General features: G+C 42.9%; 2 protein-coding genes across 3 annotated transcripts in view; one reads left to right on the top strand and one right to left on the bottom strand.

Annotated features, from left to right (window-relative positions):
• The first annotated feature begins 8973 nt into the window (after positions 1–8973).
• Positions 8974–22488, top strand: part of RABGEF1 (RAB guanine nucleotide exchange factor 1) — a 35794-nt gene continuing 22279 nt past the window's right edge. Inside the window, exons 1-2 of one of the 2 annotated variants that reach the window (XM_068120730.2) lie at positions 8974–9273; positions 11951–12134. In XM_068120730.2, coding sequence (XP_067976831.2) covers positions 11956–12134 — 179 coding nt within the window. In that variant the 5' untranslated portion in view covers positions 8974–9273; positions 11951–11955. The remainder of the gene's footprint in view (positions 9274–11950; positions 12135–22488) is intronic. The other variant, XM_068120731.2, reaches the window with a different exon arrangement.
• Positions 16966–19239, bottom strand: LOC144892635 (uncharacterized). The gene is made up of 3 exons (XM_078780289.1): positions 17880–19239; positions 17615–17752; positions 16966–17522 (listed from the first exon to the last, which is right to left on the bottom strand). Exons 1-3 carry the CDS (start codon positions 19228–19230, stop codon positions 17353–17355), a joined length of 1659 nt encoding a protein of 552 aa, XP_078636415.1. The 5' UTR covers positions 19231–19239; the 3' UTR covers positions 16966–17352.

Below are 22488 nucleotides of genomic sequence, written 5' to 3'. Positions count from 1 at the left end.
ACGGGTCTAATTTATAGTGAAACTAACAGGTCTATCTTATAGTCAAACTAACAGGTCTATCTTGTAGTCAAACTAAAAGGTCTATCTTATAGTGAAACTAACAGGTCTAATTTATAGTGAAACTAACAGGTCTATCTTATAGTCAAACTAACAGGTCTATCTTATAGTCAAACTAACGGGTCTAATTTATCGTGAAACTAACAGGTCTATCTTATAGTCAAACTAACAGGTCTATCTTGTAGTCAAACTAACAGGTCTAATTTATAGTGAAACTAACAGGTCTATCTTATAGTCAAACTAACAGGTCTATCTTGTAGTCAAACTAACAGGTCTATATTATCAAACAAACAGGTCTATCTTGTAGTCAAACTAAAAGGTCTATCTTATAGTGAAACTAACAGGTCTAATTTATAGTGAAACTAACAGGTCTATCTTATAGTCAAACTAACAGGTCTATCTTATAGTCAAACTAACGGGTCTATCTTATAGTCAAACTAACAGGTCTAATTTATAGTGAAACTAACAGGTCTATCTTATAGTCAAACTAACAGGTCTATCTTATAGTCAAACTAACGGGTCTATCTTATAGTCAAACTAACAGGTCTAATTTATAGTGAAACTAACAGGTCTATCTTATAGTCAAACTAACAGGTCTATCTTGTAGTCAAACTAACGGGTCTATCTTATAGTGAAACTAACAGGTCTAATTTATAGTGAAACTAACAGGTCTATCTTATAGTCAAACTAACAGGTCTATCTTGTAGTCAAACTAACAGGTCTAATTTATAGTGAAACTAACAGGTCTATCTTATAGTCAAACTAACAGGTCTATCTTGTAGTCAAACTAACAGGTCTATCTTATAGTCAAACTAACAGGTCTAATTTATAGTGAAACTAACAGGTCTATCTTATAGTCAAACTAACATGTCTATCTTGTAGTCAAACTAACAGGTCTATCTTAGAGTCAAACTAACAGGTCTAATTTATAGTCAAACTAACGTCTATCTTATAGTCAAACTAACAGGTCTATCTTGTAGTCAAACTAACAGGTCTATCTTAGAGTCAAACTAACAGGTCTATCTTGTAATCAAACAAGCAGGTCTATCTTATAGTCAAACTAACAGGTCTATCTTGTAGTCAAACTAAAAGGTCTATCTTATAGTGAAACTAACAGGTCTAATTTATAGTGAAACTAACAGGTCTATCTTATAGTCAAACTAACAGGTCTATCTTGTAGTCAAACTAACAGGTCTATCTTATAGTGAAACTAACAGATCTAATTTATAGTCAAACTAAAAGGTCTATCTTATAGTGAAACTAACAGGTCTAATTTATAGTGAAACTAACAGGTCTATCTTATAGTCAAACTAACAGGTCTATCTTATAGTCAAACTAATGGGTCTATCTTATAGTCAAACTGACAGGTCTCTCCTATAGTCAAACGAACAGGTCTAACTTATAGTCAAACTAACAGGTCTATCTTATAGTCAAACTAACAGGTCTATCTTGTAGTCAAACTAACAGGTCTATCTTGTAGTCAAACTAACAGGTCTATCTTATAGTGAAACTAACAGATCTAATTTATAGTCAAACTAAAAGGTCTAACTTATAGTCAAACTAACAGGTCTATCTTATTGTCAAACTAACAGGTCTAACTTAAAATCAAACTAACAGGTCTATCTTATAGTCAAACTAATGGGTCTATCTTATAGTCAAACTGACAGGTCTCTCCTATAGTCAAACGAACAGGTCTAACTTATAGTCAAACTAACAGGTCTATCTTATAGTCAAACTAACAGGTCTATCTTATAGTCAAACTAACAGGTCCATCTTACAGTCAAACTAACGGGTCTATCTTATAGTCAAACTAACGGGTCTATCTTATAGTCAAACTAACAGGTCTATCTTATAGTCAAACTAACGGGTCTATCTTATAGTCAAACTAACAGGTCTATCTTATCAAACAAACAGGTCTATCTTGTAGTCAAACAAGCAGGTCTATCTTATAGTCAAACTAACAGGTCTATCTTGTAGTCAAACAAGCATGTCTATCTTATAGTCAAACTAACAGGTCTATCTTATAGTCAAACTAACAGGTCTATCTTATAGTCAAACTAACAGGTCTATCTTATAGTCAAACTAACAGGTCTATCTTATAGTCAAACTAACAGGTCTATCTTATAGTCAAACTAACAGGTCTATCTTATAGTCAAACTAACAGGTCTATCTTATAGTCAAACTAACAGGTCTATCTTATAGTCAAACTAACAGGTCTATCTTATAGTCAAACTAACAGGTCTATCTTATAGTCAAACTAACAGGTCTATCTTATAGTCAAACTAACAGGTCTATCTTATAGTCAAACTAACAGGTCTATCTTATAGTCAAACTAACAGGTCTATCTTATCGTCAAACTAACAGGCCTATCTTATAGTCAAACTAACAGGTCTATCTTATAGTCAAACTAACAGGTCTATCTTGTAGTCAAACAAGCAGGTCTATCTTATAGTCAAACTAACAGGTCTATCTTATAGTCAAACTAACAGGTCTATCTTATAGTCAAACTAACAGGTTTATCTTGTAGTCAAACTAACAGGTCTATCTTATAGTCAAACTAACAGGTCTATCTTGTAGTCAAACTAACAGGTCTATCTTATAGTCAAACTAACAGGTCTATCTTATAGTCAAACTAACAGGTCTATCTTACGGTCAAACTAACGGGTCTATCTTATAGTCAAACTAACGGGTCTATCTTATAGTCAAACTAACAGGTCTATATTACGGTCAAACTAACAGGTCTATCTTACGGTCAAACTAACAGTTCTAACTTATAGTTTCCCAAATCCTCTCTCGACAAGTTTGTGGGATGCTGTGGAGGGAGAGTTTTTAATCATTCTTTCAAGCTGTGGCTTTTGGACGTGTGGTCTAGCGAGGAAGACCCCTAAGTCATTGGCCATCGCGGTTGTGTTGATATGACTCATTGGACTCTTACCAGAAGACTGACGACCGTTATATATTCCCAAAATATATTTATATAAACAAAAAACCCAAAATATATCTGTCCCACAAATATTCCTGCAGGTCGTACAAGATCTGCCAGCAATTATCTTATGGTTAAATTGTCAAAATCAAGACTCTCTATTCACCTTCACTCTTTCACTCCTCTTTTCTCCCACCTCTGGAACAAACTCCCTCACTCTCTTCAATCCCACTCCTCCCTCCAGGTCTTTAAAACAGCTGTTCACCACCATCTCTTATCTTCCCCCATCCAAAACCATGATCTTGTCTACCCCCGTTAATTCACCCCAGATCCACTTTTTTGAAATGCCGACTTCTTTCCTGGAAGTCCTAGTCGTGTACATGTGTTTCATACCTCTCCCACCCCCTCCCCCTTCCCATGCCCACTACCCCCCAAGCCCTCTCCCTTCCACAGATCTCCCGATGTCCCTGTTCCCTGCTGTTGTACTTGTATCCTTCCCTCTCTCTCTCTCTCCCCATCTTCTCTCCCGCTCCCTTTATCATATATTTTATGTGTCAGTTTGTTTTTTTGTGATTAATGTTAGCTCTTACACGAGCCTCGATCTTGTATACAATAAAAAACAAACAAAAAAAAAACATGAAACTTCATAAACTTGATCCCCTACCCATACATATGCAGAGCGTACATTTTTGAAGGTCATATGTCACGTGGAGCGACAGCCATATTAGCTTGAAAGCCGATGTTTTAAAAAATCCCTTCTCTGAAACCGCTTCACCGATCGATGTGAAACCTGTCATTGCTGGTGAAAATGTGATACTTGAAAACAGCTGAAGGGATTTTAATCAAACTTGTTTATTTTTAGGACAGTGGACGATGGCATCTACCGGTTGTGGGACTATGCGGAGGCATATTGGCGACACAGTCGCATTGTTCTAGTTTTTTTAATACACTCTGTCTGTGCAGTTGTGTTCTTCGGAAACCCGAATCCGAATCTTGGTCTATATTTAGTACGAGTAGATTTTAAAACAGGCACAAGACTGTACTGCATAAATAAATGTACTTTGTGAAATCCATCCATGAAAATGGTCATCATGGAGTTAACAGACCGACAAAGATCAAAATTGATGATGATGATGGTGGTGATTGATAATGAAACTCTCCAATCCCCTAGCTATGTACTCGACGTGACTCGTGGCTCTCCATCTACAATGAGCTTGCAAACAGTTTGCGTACTTAGTTCATGAACGAGTCTATATTTACCCCAGAACGGCTACATTACACAAGCCTTGATCTGTTTTGGTTTGCGTAGTTAGTTCATTAAACAGTCTTTATTTACCCCCAGAACAGCTATACGACACTAGTCTTCATCTGTTTTGGTTTGAGTAGTTCGTTCATTAACTAGTCTTTATTTACCCCAGAATGGCTATACTACACTAGTCTTCATCTGTTTTGGTTTGCGGAGTTCATGAACTAGTCTTTATTTACCCCAGAATGGCTTCCATACACTAGTCTTCATCTGTTTTGGTTTGAGTATTTAGTTCATTAACTTGTCTTTATTTACCCCAGAATGGCTATACTACACTAGTCTTCATCTGTTTTGGTTTACATAGTTAGTTCATTAACTAGACTTTATTTACCCCAGAATGGCTATACTACACTAGTCTTCATCTGTTTTGGTTTATGTAGTTAGTTCATTAACGAGTCTTTATTTACCCCAGAATGGCTATACTACACTAGTCTTCATCTGTTTTGGTTTATGTAGTTAGTTCATTAACGAGTCTTTATTTACCCCAGAATGGCTATACTACACTTGTCTTCATCTGTTTTGGTTTGAGTAGTTCGTTCATTAACTAGTCTTTATTTACCCCAGAATGGCTATACTACACTAGTCTTCATCTGTTTTGATTTGAGTAGTTCGTTCATTAACTTGTCTTTATTTGCCCCAGAATAGCTATACTACACTAGTCTTCATCTGTTTTGGTTTGAGTCGTTAGTTCATTAACGAGTCTTTATTTACCCCAGAATGGCAATACTACACTCGTCTTCATCTGTTTTGGTTTACGTAGTTAGTTCATTAACTAGTCTTTATTTACCCCAGAATGGCTATACTGCACGAGTCTTCATCTGTTTTGATTTGAGTAGTTCGTTCATTAACTAGTCTTTATTTACCCCAGAATGGCTATACTACACTAGTCTTCATCTGTTTTGGTTTGCGTAGTTCATGAACTAGTCTTTATTTACCCCAGAATGGCTACACTACACTAGTCTTCATCTGTTTTGGTTTGAGTATTTAGTTCATTAACTTGTCTTTATTTACCCCAGAATGGCTATACTACACTAGTCTTCATCTGTTTTGGTTTGAGTAGTTAGTTCATTAACGAGTCTTTATTTACCCCAGAATGGCTATACTACACTAGTCTTCATCTGTTTTGGTTTGAGGAGTTAGTTCATTAACTAGTCTTTATTTACCCAAGAATGGCTATACTACACTAGTCTTCATCTGTTTTGGTTTAGGTAGTTAGTTCATTAACTTGTCTTTATTTACCCCAGAATGGCTGTACTACACTCGTCTTCATCTGTTTTGGTTTTCGTCGTTAGTTCATTAACTTGTCTTTATTTACCCTAAAATGGCTATACTACACTGGTCTTCATCTATTTTAGTTTACGAAGTTAGTTCATTAACTCGTGTTTATTTACCCAAAAATGGCTATCCTACACTAGTCTTCATCTGTTTTGGTTTACGTAGTTAGTTCATTAACTAGAGTTTATTTACCCTAAAATGGCTGTACTACACTAGTCTTCATCTGTTTTGGTTTACGTAGTTAGTTCATTAACTAGTGTTTATTTACCCTGAAATGGCTATACTATACTCGTCTTCATCTGTTTTGGTTTGAGTAGTTCGTTCATTAACTCGTCTTTATTTACCCCAGAATGGCTATACTACACTAGTCTTCATCTGTTTTCGTTTACGTAGTTAGTTCATTAACTCGTCTTTATATACACCAGAATGGCTATACTACACTAGTCTTCATCTGTGTTGGTTTGAGTAGTTAGTGCATTAACTCGTCTTTATTTACCCCAGAATGGTGATACTACACTAGTCTTCATCTGTTTTGGTTTGCGTCGTTAGTTCAATAACTAGTGTTTATTGTCCCCCGCCGCACCACGGAGCGAAAGGGGGACTCTGGTTTTCCCCTCCATCCGTGTGTCTGTGCGTGGTTCCTTTCGTCCGTACGTGCTTGCGTGCGTACCTGCGTGCGTGCGTAAGCGAAGGACCGAATTCTAATTTGGTGTGCGGGTGCAACCCACGTCAAAATCCAAGATGGCCGCCGCCATGTACTCGTATGTCTGAACTTTGTGAGCGGAATATCTTGAAAAATAAGCGAAGTACCAACTTCTAATCTGGTGTGTGGGTGTATTTAGGCATAAGGGAGAACGCTATTGAAAATTGGGTCGCCACGTCAAAATCCAAGATGGCCGCCTTGCGTCTCCCACTTTGTCAACTCACATCACTTCACCGACGGGGGACCAAGGCGTAACGCTTGTTTACCCTAAAATGGCTGTACTACACGAGTCTTCATCTGTTTTGGTTTACATAGTTAGTTCATTAACCAGTATTTATTTACCCTAAAATGGCTATACTACACTAGTCTTCATCTGTTTTGGTTTACGTAGTTCGTTCATGAACTCGTCTTTATTTACCCCAGAATGGCTATACTACACTAGTCTTCATCTGTTTTGGTTTACGTAGTTAGTTCATTAACTAGTCTTTATTTACCCCAGAATGGCTGTACTGCACTAGTCTTCATCTGTTTTGGTGTACGTTGTTAGTTCATTAACTTGTCTTTATTTACCCCAGAATGGCTATACTACACTAGTCTTCATCTGTTTTGGTTTACGTAGTTAGTTCATTAACTTGTCTTTATTTACCCCAGAATGGCTATACTACACTAGTCTTCATCTGTTTTGGTTTACGTAGTTAGTTCATTAACTAGTCTTTATTTACCCCAGAATGACTATACTGCACTAGTCTTCATCTGTTTTGGTTTGAGTATTCAGTTCATTAACTTGTCTTTATTTACCCCAGAATGGCTATACTACACTAGTCTTCATCTGTTTTGGTTTGAGTATTTAGTTCATTAACTAGTCTTTATTTACCCTAAAATGGCTATACTACACTAGTCTTCATCTGTTTTGGTTTACGTAGTTAGTTCATTAACTTGTCTTTATTTACCCCAGAATGGCTATACTACACTAGTCTTCATCTGTTTTGGTTTGAGTATTTAGTTCATTAACTTGTCTTTATTTACCCCAGAATGGCTATACTACACTAGTCTTCATCTGTTTTGGTTTACATAGTTAGTTCATTAACTTGTCTTTATTTACCCCAGAATGACTATACTGCACTAGTCTTCATCTGTTTTGGTTTGAGTAGTTAGTTCATTAACTAGTCTTTATTTACCCCAGAATGGCTATACTACACTAGTCTTCATCTGTTTTGGTTTGAGTAGTTAGTTCATTAACTAGTCTTTATTTACCCCAGAATGGCTATACTACACTAGTCTTCATCTGTTTTGGTTTGAGTCGTTAGTTCATTAACTAGTCTTTATTTACCCCAGAATGGCTGTACTTCACTAGTCTTCATCTGTTTTGGTTTGAGTATTTAGTTCATTAACTAGTCTTTATTTACCCCAGAATGGCTATACTACACTAGTCTTCATCTGTTTTGGTTTGAGTATTTAGTTCATTAACTTGTCTTTATTTACGCCAGAATGGCTATACTACAGTAGTCTTCATCTGTTTTGGTTTACATAGTTAGTTCATTAACTTGTCTTTATTTACCCCAGAATGTCTATACTGCACTAGTCTTCATCTGTTTTGGTTTGAGTAGTTCGTTCATTAACTAGTCTTTATTTACCCCAGAATGGCTATACTGCACTAGTCTTCATCTGTTTTGGTTTGAGTATTTAGTTCATTAACTTGTCTTTATTTACCCCAGAATGGCTATACTACAGTAGTCTTCATCTGTTTTGGTTTGAGTATTTAGTTCATTAACTAGTCTTTATTTACCCCAGAATGGCTATACTACACTAGTCTTCATCTGTTTTGGTTTGAGTATTTAGTTCATTAACTTGTCTTTATTTACCCCAGAATGGCTATACTACAGTAGTCTTCATCTGTTTTGGTTTACATAGTTAGTTCATTAACTTGTCTTTATTTACCCCAGAATGACTATACTGCACTAGTCTTCATCTGTTTTGGTTTGAGTAGTTCGTTCATTAACTAGTCTTTATTTACCCCAGAATGACTATACTGCACTAGTCTTCATCTGTTTTGGTTTACGTAGTTAGTTCATTAACTAGTCTTTATTTACCCCAGAATGGCTATACTACACTAGTCTTCATCTGTTTTGGTTTGAGTAGTTAGTTCATTAACTAGTCTTTATTTACCCCAGAATGGCTATACTACACTAGTCTTCATCTGTTTTGGTTTGAGTAGTTAGTTCATTAACTAGTCTTTATTTACCCCAGAATGGCTATACTACACTAGTCTTCATCTGTTTTGGTTTGAGTAGTTAGTTCATTAACTTGTCTTTATTTACCCCAGAATGGCTGTACTTCACTAGTCTTCATCTGTTTTAGTTTGCGTAGTTCATTAACTAGTCTTTATTTATCCCTCTATAGTATATACGGGCTGACACACACAATGTACCTAGAGGTACGCACACTCCCCTCTTTGTCCATCCAACCCGGGTTCGAATGCCAACTCAGCAAAAACAGCTATCCCGGTGTTTCCTTCCCTTCTGCTGGGAAGACAATGGCAAACCCCCCAGTGCATAACTTTTGCCAAGAAACTGCTTGGGCAGCACCGACGCTCCATAACAGATAATGGTTCATCCCAACATCAGAACCCATAGAGTGCACACGGGAATCGAACGCAGGCCTCGGCGGATGAGAGCTTGCAGATAAAGTAATTATTTAAATAATACATCCGCTGATCACGTGCTCGGATTTCTGCATCGACATTTCGTAACCTCTTTGTTCCGTGTTTTCTGTCGCATCTTTCACGGTTCGAACCCAAGATCTAGACCGACGACGGCGACGAGCAGGTCCATCTCGATCTATCCCTTCGAGGTTACAGCTTCGGGACTCGCTGTTTCCTGAGTCCTCGTTTCCGGTTGATCCGTGTGTTCGGGTTTACCTGCAGTGCCGGGAAAGGAGGCGCTGGAGGCGGCGGCCCACTAGTCGAGCCCCTCAGACTCCCCGTCGTCCTTGCGCCTCTTTGAAGGAAATGTATGTAAATATATATATTAAATCCCGTGCTGAACCTTTATAAATATTTTAGTCATGTTATTAATAGCGATATCCGTGGCTGGTTATTATTTTATATTTATTTTGTGCTCCAGTAATGTATTGTGTGTGTGCGCGGTTTGTTTTTATTTGCGTTTAAAGTCCAGCTTTATCTCTCTGGTGTTTATCACAATGTACTTGCATCGTCAGGTTGTTGTACAAGGTGGTTACGATGGGGTGAGGAAGTGTGAGGGAGTGTGAGGGGAAATGGGGTGTGAGGAGAAAGGGAGTGTGAGGGGAAAGGGGGTGTGAGGGGAAAGGGGGTGTGAGGGGAAAGGGAGTGTGAGGGGAAAGGGAGTGTGAGGGGAAAGGGAGTGTGAGGGGAAAGGGGGTGTGAGGGGAAAGGGAGTGTGAGGGGAAAGGGAGTGTGAGGGGAAAGGGAGTGTGAGGGGAAAGGGAGTGTGAGGGGAAAGGGAGTGTGAGGGGAAAGGGAGTGTGAGGGGAAAGGGGGTGTGAGGGGAAAGGGGGTGTGAGGGGAAAGGGGGTGTGAGGGGAAAGGGAGTGTGAGGGGAAAGGGAGTGTGAGGGGAAAGGGAGTGTGAGGGGAAAGGGGGTGTGAGGGGAAAGGGAGTGTGAGGGGAAAGGGAGTGTGAGGGGAAAGGGGATGTGAGGGGAAAGGGAGTGTGAGGGGAAAGGGGGTGTGAGGGGAAAGGGGGTGTGAGGGGAAAGGGAGTGTGAGGGGAAACGTGAAAGGGAGTGTGAGGGGAAAGGGAGTGTGAGGGGAAAGGGGGTGTGAGGGGAAAGGGGGTGTGAGGGGAAAGGGAGTGTGAGGGGAAAGGGGGTGTGAGGGGAAAGGGGGTGTGAGGGGAAACGGGAAAGGGAGTGTGAGGGGAAAGGGAGTGTGAGGGGAAAGGGAGTGTGAGGGGAAAGGGGGTGTGAGGGGAAAGGGGGTGTGAGGGGAAAGGGAGTGTGAGGGGAAAGGGAGTGTGAGGGGAAAGGGAGTGTGAGGGGAAAGGGGATGTGAGGGGAAAGGGAGTGTGAGGGGAAAGGGGGTATGAGGGGAAAGGGGGTGTGAGGGGAAAGGGAGTGTGAGGGGAAACGGGAAAGGGAGTGTGAGGGGAAAGGGAGTGTGAGGGGAAAGGGAGTGTGAGGGGAAAGGGGGTGTGAGGGGAAAGGGGGTGTGAGGGGAAAGGGAGTGTGAGGGGAAAGGGGGTGTGAGGGGAAAGGGGGTGTGAGGGGAAAGGGAGTGTGAGGGGAAAGGGAGTGTGAGGGGAAAGGGGGTGTGAGGGGAAAGGGAGTGTGAGGGGAAACGGGAAAGGGAGTGTGAGGGGAAAGGGAGTGTGAGGGGAAAGGGAGTGTGAGGGGAAAGGGGGTGTGAGGGGAAAGGGGGTGTGAGGGGAAAGGGAGTGTGAGGGGAAAGGGGGTGTGAGGGGAAAGGGGGTGTGAGGGGAAAGGGAGTGTGAGGGGAAACGGGAAAGGGAGTGTGAGGGGAAAGGGAGTGTGAGGGGAAAGGGAGTGTGAGGGGAAAGGGGGTGTGAGGGGAAAGGGGGTGTGAGGGGAAAGGGAGTGTGAGGGGAAAGGGGGTGTGAGGGGAAAGGGGGTGTGAGGGGAAACGGGAAAGGGAGTGTGAGGGGAAAGGGAGTGTGAGGGGAAAGGGAGTGTGAGGGGAAAGGGGGTGTGAGGGGAAAGGGGGTGTGAGGGGAAAGGGAGTGTGAGGGGAAAGGGGGTATGAGGGGAAAGGGGGTGTGAGGGGAAAGGGAGTGTGAGGGGAAACGGGAAAGGGAGTGTGAGGGGAAAGGGAGTGTGAGGGGAAAGGGAGTGTGAGGGGAAAGGGGGTGTGAGGGGAAAGGGGGTGTGAGGGGAAAGGGAGTGTGAGGGGAAAGGGGGTGTGAGGGGAAAGGGGGTGTGAGGGGAAAGGGGGTGTGAGGGGAAAGGGGATGTGAGGGGAAAGGGGGTGTGAGGGGAAAGGGGGTGTGAGGGGAAAGGGTGTGTGAGGGGAAAGGAGTGTGAGGGGAAAGGGAGTATGGAGTTTGAGGGGAGGTGGTGTAAGGATGTGAGTGTGAGTGTGATTGAGTGATGAGTGTGGGGATACATGCTGAAGAATGTGATCGGCAGTGAGATGGGGTTTGGGAGGAGTACGAGGGGCCGATTGGGGGGAGGGGAGGTCAGGAAGAGTTTTTTGTGGTGAGGTGGTTATGAAGGGGGAAGAGGTGCCAGGATGGGACTTTGTCACAAGGGTATATAAAATAGTGCTGATAATCAAATGTATTATCACTTTGTGTGAATAATGATTTTTGGTTTGGATTGAACTTCGTATTGACTTTTCAATATGCACAGATTCCATTTAACTGTGATTCATCAAAATACCATGAGGGAAATCCAGATTACAGGTAACAATTAAATGGCAGGTGACTTTGCCACAAAGCTATGAGTAATCGGTGTTAATAATGACGAAGCAAACAGGTAACTGTACTGGTAATGAGCATTGCCATGGTTCCATGCAGGAGCAATTTTTTGTTGGCTCTCCATGATCCATTCATAAGAGAACAATAATTACTTGTCTCAGTAAATACGAGCATCTCATAAGATGGAGTCATTGTTGGTTTTGAGTCATTGTTGGTTTTGAGTCATTGTTGGTTTTGACTTTTGTTTTTCTGCTTTTCTCCTTACCGTGACCCCAGTCAACATGGCGGCTAAGCCTGGACGAAAGGGCATCCACGTTGACCACTCGGAGCTATTGTGCAAGAAGGGCTGCGGTTATTACGGTAACCCTGCGTGGCATGGGTATTGTTCCAAATGCTGGCGTGAGGAGTACAACAAGGCTCGGCATCGGCAGATTAAGGAGGACCGCGAGCTCGCTGAACGGTGTGTGACATCTCCTCTAGTCATCTTGTGACGGGGATGTAGTCATTGTGCGGATTAGTACGATTGGAATATTATTAGTTTGATTATTAAATAGGTTAATGATTACTTAGACGAGGTTTCGCCAATTTTCGTTAGAAATTGCAACTGTTAGTCATTTTAAGTAATAATTTCTTTCACCATGTGGTTCTTTTCTGCTTTTGGGTTTGTTTTAAAATATCTAAGAATTATGCTTCTCTCGACTCGACTTTCTGTTCTTGGACACACGTATCCAACCCTCACTGGTTTTTTTATTTTACTGGACATATTTGACGCACACTCACTTACTGCCTCGCCCGGTGTGTACCCCGGTTTAGAATAGGTACACCGTATCCCTGCGTGTCGGAAGAGGCGACGAAAAGGGTTGGCATCAGGAAGGGCATCCGGCCATAAAACATTGCCTCAAAAAGGGAACCATGACAATTACAACTACATATGGGCAGGGTACAGCCCGAAGTACTCCGTGGGGGACCACACTCCCTCTCGTCAAAACTCAAGGTAGGGAAACCGATTGAAGCAAGGGTGGAAATCACTCCATTTATGACGACGAAACGTCTGATGCCCCACGTGAGATCGGTTTCTGAGGTTTGGGACATGGAATGTAGGGACAATGACAGGGAGATCAGGAGAAGTGGTGGAAGTATTGGTCAGAAGAAGAGTGGACATATGTTGTGTGCAAGAGATGAGATGGAAGGGAAATGGTGTGAGAATGGTGAAGGGTAGGCAGGGACAGAAATACAAGTTTGTGTGGCAAGGGTGCCCGGAGGGCGTGAATGGTGTTGGTGTCCTGTTTTCTGAGGAGTTTGTAGACAGTGTGGTGAGTGTGACTAGAGTGAGTGAAAGGTTGATGATGGTGAAAATGATGATTGGAAAGCTCTTGGTGAACGTCATCTCGGGATATGCTCCGCAGGTCAGTCGGAGTGAAGAAGAGAGGGGCAAGTTCTGGTGTGTAATAGAGAAGCTGATGGAAAACGTGAAAGATGAGGAAGTTGTTGTGGTAGGAGGAGACCTAAATGGACATGTGGGAAGGAGTATGGCCAGTTTTGAGGGAGTTCATGGGGGTTACGGATATGGTGTGAGAAATGGAGAAGGTGACAGGATTTTGGAGTTTGCTGATGGAGCTGATTTGTTGATTTGTAATACTCAGTTCCAGAAAGAGGATAATAAGCTTGTTACATACGCGTCAGGTGGGTCGACGACAACCGTTGACTACCTGATGGTGCGTAGGCGAGATAGGGGGCACCTCCGGGACACAAATGTGATCCCGGGGGAGGAGGCTGTTTCACAGCACTACTTGGTTGTCTGCGACACAAGGGTGAAAGGTGCGAGGAGAGCTCGGCGGGTGAAGTACCAACCGAGAATGAAGGTGTGGAGGTTGAAAGAGGTGACAGTGAGGGAGGCATTAAAAGAGAGGCTGAGTAGGGTAGAGGATGATGTGGTTGAGCTTGAAAGATAGTCTGTTGGGAGCCGTTGGTGAGGTATGTGGATGGACAAAAGGACCACTGAGGCACTCGGAAACATGGTGGTGGGATGATGAAGTTGGAAAGAGGATTGACGAGAAGAGGAAGAAGTTCAAGGAGTGTCAGAGGGCGAAGGGTACGGGGACAGAAAAGGCAGAACATGAAAGTTATAAGGCAGCCAAGAAGGCTGCAAAGAAAGAGGTAGCAAATGCGCAGGAGGCATGGAGGAAAATGTTCGGAGAACGTTTGGATTCGGAAGAGGGTCAGAGAGCGGTATTCAGGATTGCAAAGCAGACAGCGAAAGAGAGGTGCAATGCGATGGGGGTGAGTTGCTTGAAGGATGAAGTGGGACAAATCGTTGTGGACCCAGATGGAATTAAAGGAAGATTGAACAGATATATGGAAATGCTGTTGAATGCAGAGAATGAATGGGACGGCAACATAGAGAGTAACCCAGTTTTAGGACCGGCAGAGAAGATAACTGAGAAGGAAGTTGAGGAAGCGATAAAAGCAATGAAGAGTAGAAAAGCGGGAGGGCCGACGGGAGTTGTGTGAGATATGTTGAAGGCAGCAGGAAGTTGGGGTGTGAAGAAAATTGTTAGAGATCTGTAATCTGGTGGTGAAAGAAGGCCGCATTCCAGTGGATTGGGAACTGAGTACCCTCGTCCCTCTATACAAGGGGAAAAGTGACCCTCTGGACTGTGGCTCGTATGGAGCGATACAGTTATTGGAGCATGGAATGAAGGTATTGGAAAGGGTGTTGGAGAGGAGGATAAGGAAGAAAGTGAAGATCGACGAAATGCAGTTTGGATTTATGCCAGGAAGAGGAACGACAGACGCACTTTTTATTTTAAGGCAGTTGCAGGAGAAGTCCATGGAGAAGAGGAAGAAGTTGTTTCTTGGGTTTGTTGATCTGGAGAAAGCATTCGATAGGGTTCCACGTGAAGTATTGACATGGGCATTGAGGAAGTTAGGAGTGGAGGAATGGTTGATCAGAGTAGTGATGGCAATGTACAAAAGAGCGCGCACAGCTGTAAGGACGCAGGACGGGAACAGTGGTGAGTTTGAGGTGAAGGTGGGAGTGCATCAGGGGTCGGTACTAAGTCCACTACTATTTGTAGCTGTGATGGAGGTGCTGGCTCGGAACGTAAAGGGAGTGTGAGGGGAAAGGGGGTGCGAGGGGAAAGGGGGTGTGAGGGGAAAGGGGGTCCGAGGGGAAAGGGGGTGTGAGGGGAAAGGGGGGGTGAGGGGAAAGGGGGTGTGAGGGGAAAGGGGGTGTGAGAGGAAAGGGAGTGTGAGGGGAAAGGGAGTGTGAGGGGAAAGGGAGTGTGAGGGGAAAGGGAGTGTGAGGGGAAAGGGAGTGTGAGGGGAAAGGGAGTGTGAGGGGAAAGGGGGCGTGAGGGGAAAGGGGGCGTGAGGGGAAAGGGGGCGTGAGGGGAAAGGGGGCGTGAGGGGAAAGGGGGCGTGAGGGGAAAGGGGGCGTGAGGGGAAAGGGAGCGTGAGGGGAAAGGGAGCGTGAGGGGAAAGGGAGCGTGAGGGGAAAGGGAGCGTGAGGGGAAAGGGAGCGTGAGGGGAAAGGGAGCGTGAGGGGAAAGGGAGCGTGAGGGGAAAGGGAGCGTGAGGGGAAAGGGAGCGTGAGGGGAAAGGGAGCGTGAGGGGAAAGGGAGCGTGAGGGGAAAGGGAGCGTGAGGGGAAAGGGAGCGTGAGGATATAGGGGGGAGCGTGAGGGTAGAGGGGGAAGCGTGAGGGTAGAGGGGGGAGTGTGAGGGTAGAGGAGGGAGCGTGAGGGTAGAGGGGTGAGGGTAGAGGGGGGAGTTCCATGGTGAGCAGATAGTAAGTGAGTACAACAACAACAACAACAGGCGTTATAAGGCCATTTTCCCTGCTAGAGTGGGGGTTAGCCTTGCGGGCCCCATGACAATATTTTCCATTTTGCCCTATTTTCTACATCTCCCCTTGTTAACCCCCTTGCTCGCATTTCTTCTTCCACCACCTTTAGCCAAGTCTTTCTCAGTCTTCCCCGTCCTCTACATCCTTCTACATTCATTTCCATCACTCTTCTCAACCAGTCACTTTCATCCTTCCTCAACACATTACCAAACCATCTCAACCTGTTTCTCTTCACAGCATCCATCACAGGCTTTATTCCCATCATCTTTCGCAATTCATCATTTGTCTTCCTCTCTCTCAACGATACTCCGCACATCCACCGAACCATTTGCATTTCCACCCTTCCAGCCTTCGTTGCTGCTCTACGTTAATTACCCACGTCTCGCTCCCATAAATCATCACACTTCTCACATGTGCAGCATACACCTTTCCCTTCAGCTTCAACAATACTCCCCTCATAGTCAGCACGCCACTCAGTTCCCGAAACTTCTTCCATGCACATCTCACTCCAGCAACCGTTGCCGAGTCCGATCCACCTTCTCCATTCAGCATGTCTCCTAGGTAGCAAAATGTTTTCACACCTTCCAGCTTCACGCCGTCTCCAAGATCCAACTCAACATTTCCTCCATCTGCAGCTCCCTCTGTGCACACCTTACATTTGAATGTAGCTGCCACACTGGTTAATGACCCTCTCAGACAACTACATTTTTGATGAATCCATTCAGCACACATTGTACATTGAATGGAGTTCACACCGACACCATTCCTGCACACAGCACACGGCCACTTCTCAGTTCTTTCCACCTCACCACATGCTTTACCACTTGCCATCACCTTCGTCTTTCCGATAATCACCTTCAGACCTTTTGCCTCCATACATTCCTTCCACTTGGTCATCTTCTCCTTCAGTCCATCCAGACTCTCCCCAATCAACACCAGATCATCTGCATACAACTCCCACGGTATTGGATCAACACCCCACAGCGCTGTGTTGTATGGATATTTCATGGAGAACTTTTTTCTTTTTCTTTTTTAACCCAGAGTCCACCATATAGTTAGACAGGTCCATGCCAGGCAGAAATGGCGCCGTTTTCCAGTCAAGGTTTTCTCAGTGGATTTATATACTTTTGATCATACTCTGTCGAATAAGCTTGTGGGCCACCCTGAAATTTGCCTCAAATCCAAGATGGCCACCAGAATAGCTAAAATAGTATTTCTGAGAGTTGCTTTTACCCATAGATGATTTTTTTTCAACTGATTGTGGCCTATTATGATAAAGAAAGATAACTCAGTCATAACTCAGCCATAAAAATTAACAATCGGTACTTTATTAACAAAATGGCCGCCGGGCAACTTCCGTATTACGGAAACTGCTATAACTTCAGTTCCGAGTGTGATATGATTATAATTTTGGTGTCCAGTCATATGTTTTTGGGGTCAAGGAATCCATATTTGTACTTTTTATTTCAGTGAAATCATTGGTTCATAAAGAAATCTAAGATGGCTGCCAATACTGGCCACCGATGTGGCAGATTCAGTCATGTCTTGTGCTCCATAATATATATTACAATACATTTTGATTCAATTTCTTGGTTTCCAAAGTCTGGTTATCCATTTAGTTGGTTTATCATGACACTAGCTCAATAGATCATCCCCTAAATCATGGATGAACAATAAATCCAAGATGGCTGCCGCTGAACGGCTCCTAGTCAGTTTTGCTTCGTCTACCAAACTACACAGGTTTATAAAATGTATCTGAATTCCCATTCAATATGATCCCCGGCTTTGGTTATGCTTTGGGAAAAATATGTTGTTCAAAAGGCACATAATCCTCAGTTACTAAGATCAAGATCAAGATCACTCTCTTCACTCTGAAAGTCTGAATAAAGTCCACAGGTATCCGAAGAAAGTTGTTCCATGGTGCTCTCCGAATTTTCCCCATCTCCTTGGTACTCTTCATCAACTTCAGATTCTTCTGCTCTTTCTTCTGCCCCACCGATACCTATAAAAAAATGTGAATGGATATAGTCGGGATTCAAAACAGTAAATCATATAAAAATAACAAAATTACGATTGCATTTTGGACTTATCTACCTTGCTTTTCTCTTTCTCTACAGTGAACTTCACTGTCTTGTACATGTTTTCTGCTTGTATTCCTGTGTCTCTTCTTCCTTGAAGGCTGGCTTCTCTCTTCTACTGCATCTTCTAAATCTGCATCATACTCCGCGAGACCTGTAAGTGGAAGGTTACACATATTTAATCTGGATGAATGCACTGCCAGTGGGAATACATTGGAGGAACTTTATGACAGGAACGAAAAGCAATGATCAAAGTAATGATATATTTTTAGTATACTTACTTTGAATTTGTCTTTTCTTGCTCTTTTTCTTGGAGAGGCTTGGAGGAAGTTGCGGGCAGGTAAACCATATTGGCCTGATACCATCATCTGTATTTTCCCATCCTCTGTCAGTGATAGAAGGATACTCAATGTTTTGCTTGAGACACTGGTACCACACCCATGCCTGAAGGTCACTCCTCTTGAGGTGTTCATTGGTGCTACTCTCGTCTGGAAGGATGCTGGAACTAGATTTCACCTTTTGAGTGTTGTACGTTCGGATCCTTGTTTCAACAAAGCTTTCTTGTTCACTTCCAGAATACATGCAGGTTCTGAAGAAGCATTTAGCACTGGTAGCATCTTGAAAAGATTGATTTGATCTGCCCAGCTGAGAGAGTAGATGGGATTTCTCTTGTTTCAACATCTTCTTCAATGGCTTGATTTTGCCGATGCGAAATGGGAATGATGTCGTGTCACATCCAGTAATGCTATGATATGCTGGGAGAGTTTGACACACTTCATCTCCAAAATGAGTCGTTAGTTTCTTGACACTGACGTACCGATGGTCAATCTTCATGAACCAGTCTTGTGGTGGTTTGCAGACAGAATAGGCATAGCTCAAGAGGATCAGTACATCTGTATCTGAAGCCTTAATCACAACCGGACCTTCGCACTTGCTTGCATGAAGAACAAGCCTGGTGTCAGCCTCATGATGGTTGCAGGATTCAAGTTGTTCAAACTTAGTTTGCGTGATCAACCATGTATTCTGTTCCTCTGTCACGGTGAGTGGAATTCTGAGTTTCGATCTGACTGAATCACTTTTGAAGTAAGTGACCATAAATTTAATCAGCTCAGTCTTGTTTTCAGCATTATGCAGAAATGCGTCCCAATCTTTGCCTCTGGGCATACTCTGCTCGGGGCTTGTGATGTGGGTTCTTCTACCAGAGATCCCTCGGCGTCGTTGGGTTAACTCCTTTGTAGTGGACGTACAGTAGGAATCAAATATGATCCCAAGCTGTTTTGGGTTTGACTGGCTTGGTGGCATGCAGAATTTCAATAGGGCATCAGTGTATTCTCCCCAAGTCTGTTGAGCCGGGATTGACTTTACAGCTGCCATTCCGTCAATCAGCCAGTTGCTTCTATTTGGCGGTTCCTCTGTAGTTGATGAAGATTCCTCAATAAGGTAGTTCCTCAGCGCTGCTTTAGAACCTTGTCGAATGTCTCGTTCTGGTGTGGCAAGGGCAAGTGGAATAGTTGTCAGGGGGTGTGAATGTGCCTCTTCAGGGGTAGTTGCCTTTCCTACCAACACACCAAATGCTTGTCGATCCTCCTTGAGAACGTTCACTGCCTTTGGATTTTTCTTGACCTTCTCCATGCCCGTTTTGATCTTGAGATTCACAATCCTGTCAAAAATGTTCATTCTGCCTTCTCCAGTAGCCTTGAGTCTAAGGTTAACAAAGTCTTGGAATTGTTTCTCTCCTGCTTCGGTTGATGACAACAATCCACTGACAATACCTTGGTTAATTTCCACTCCAGTTTTCATGTGACGCGCAGAACCAATCAGAAAAGGGTCAAAGTACTTATCCAATTGGATGACTAGGTTGCGAACCATGTTGTCATGCTGCCTCCGTGCCCCTATTGTTGTTTCCTTGTGAGTTGAAGAGGTCAGGATATGCAACCTTTCCTTCAATCTTCCTCTGAGCTTTGCCATTAAGTGACTCGTTTTTATGAACGCATCTGTTGTCTGCTTGCTGGTACTGTAACCGCCTTGCATTGGACCACCCCGGACTTTAACCTCTCTGTTGATTGTGGTCTCAGTGATCAAGTCCCCATGGATCGTAGAAAAGGGCTCGCCAGTCATCGACCCTCCGAATCCATTTTGCAACAGATCATCCCAGGCATCTTTGTGATTCACCTTCAGATTTTGGAGATTGACGTGTTGGAATGTCAGGTACCTAGCATAGTTGATGTGCCCGAAAGCAAAGCACTTTGGAAGAAGCGTTCTCTCTGCTGCCAGGTGTGTTTCAATGCTCTTCTCCCTTACAGCTGCTATGAGGCACAACATTGCTGATACGTCCTTAAGCCTTAATTCGGAGAGCACCATGGAACAACTTTCTTCGGATACCTGTGGACTTTATTCAGACTTTCAGAGTGAAGAGAGTGATCTTGATCTTGATCTTAGTAACTGAGGATTATGTGCCTTTTGAACAACATATTTTTCCCAAAGCATAACCAAAGCCGGGGATCATATTGAATGGGAATTCAGATACATTTTATAAACCTGTGTAGTTTGGTAGACGAAGCAAAACTGACTAGGAGCCGTTCAGCGGCAGCCATCTTGGATTTATTGTTCATCCATGATTTAGGGGATGATCTATTGAGCTAGTGTCATGATAAACCAACTAAATGGATAACCAGACTTTGGAAACCAAGAAATTGAATCAAAATGTATTGTAATATATATTATGGAGCACAAGACATGACTGAATCTGCCACATCGGTGGCCAGTATTGGCAGCCATCTTAGATTTCTTTATGAACCAATGATTTCACTGAAATAAAAAGTACAAATATGGATTCCTTGACCCCAAAAACATATGACTGGACACCAAAATTATAATCATATCACACTCGGAACTGAAGTTATAGCAGTTTCCGTAATACGGAAGTTGCCCGGCGGCCATTTTGTTAATAAAGTACCGATTGTTAATTTTTATGGCTGAGTTATGACTGAGTTATCTTTCTTTATCATAATAGGCCACAATCAGTTGAAAAAAAATCATCTATGGGTAAAAGCAACTCTCAGAAATACTATTTTAGCTATTCTGGTGGCCATTTTGGATTTTTGGCCGCCATCTTGGATTTGAGGCAAATTTCAGGGTGGCCCACAAGCTTATTCGACAGAGTATGATCAAAAGTATATAAATCCACTGAGAAAACCTTGACTGGAAAACGGCGCCATTTCTGCCTGGCATGGACCTGTCTAAGTTGTGTATATGCGAAATTTCAAGTTGCACCTCAGACATGGAACGAAAACTGATTTCCAGCTACTGCACATGGCCTATATCTCCCAATGGTAAAGAATCACATTAAAAATTCTCCTAGCCGGATCCGGATCCAGATCTTCACCAAAATAGAATCGATTCTTCCTTGTCACACACACAACCTGTCCACCAAGCTTCGTCCAAATCCGTCCATAACTTTTTGAGATATCCTGCTATGTATCGTTTTTGGCCCTATCTCCCAATGGTGAAGAATCACTTTAAAAATTATAGTAGCCGAATCTGGATCTTCACCAAAATGTAATAATTTCATCCTTGTCACATACGCTACATCTCTATGCCAAATTTCGTCCGAATCCGTCCACAACTTTTTGAGATATTTTGTTCACAAACAAACGGACAAACAAACAAGCAGACAGGGGTGAAAGCATAACCTCCATCCACCTTTGGTGGCAGAGGTAATAATAGTTGCTATTGGGATGTAAAAAACTAATGTCAGAGCAGCTGTACACCCAAAGGCACAACAAGGTATGTAGAGTAATCCACTGGCACATCTGCAGAAATTTCAATATCCCAGTTCTACAAAACTTGTGGAAACATCAAACATGAACCAAGGGCAATCGTTGAAAACAAGGACATAATGCTCACGTATGACCTGATGATCCAATTCAGCGTGTACATAAAAGACAAAGCATTGCAACTGGACATAGTACTCAGGAACACAAAGGAAAATACAGCATTGCTGATTGAGATATCAGTATTCTGCCATTTTGGCCTAAATAATGCAGAAATCAAGAAAATGACCAAATACTAAGACCTCAAGAATGAAGTGAAAAGATCCTGGAAGCTGAAGAGCGCCAGAATTGTAACAGTGATAATTGGGGCAACGGGAATGATAAAGAAGAACATTACAGAGATTTTAAAAACCATCCCTGGGAGAATTACCACAAATGAACTGCAGTTGGAGGCTGTGCGGAGCTCAGTGATGATCCTGAAAAGAGCCCTTGGAACAAAACTCTGAGAACAACAAAACTTCACAACTTAACCCATGAATCACAATCCTTCCCCGAAACTTTGAGTCCTGGGAGGACACCATCCCACCTTCTAAAACCCATATTATGGAGATAACAACCAACAACATACACGTGCAAACAACCACACAGGTACAAAAATCACACCATACATACATACATACATACATACACACACACACACACACACACACAAATACACACACACACACACACACATACACACACAAATATACACACACACACACACACACACACACACACACACACACACACACACACACACACGTCATCCATCCGATTATTATTCGGTACTTATCTCATCAAATCTGTGGCAAGGTACGAAAATCTTCTTTCTTAACAGATGATATGTGCATGACAAACAGTTGGTCTGATTTTTGACGCCTTTTCTATCGACATCATCGCAATTCACCCCTTCCATGGAGGACGCCATTGCTGGATAAATATAGTGCTTGTTGTGAGAATACTGACTGACGATGGGCTGGGAGTCAATACTACTGCGCCGCACGACCAACTCACTGCCCCACGAGTGGATACGCTACAAGAAAATAGTGCTAATTATTAACGGAAACTATTTAGC

This window comes from Myxine glutinosa, chromosome 6 (assembly GCF_964187855.1).
Source record: "Myxine glutinosa chromosome 6, kmMyxGlut1.1, whole genome shotgun sequence".
NCBI classification, from domain to species: domain Eukaryota; kingdom Metazoa; phylum Chordata; class Myxini; order Myxiniformes; family Myxinidae; genus Myxine; species Myxine glutinosa.
Note: the sequence above shows the minus strand (reverse complement) of the source record. Positions and strands in the feature narration are given on the sequence as shown.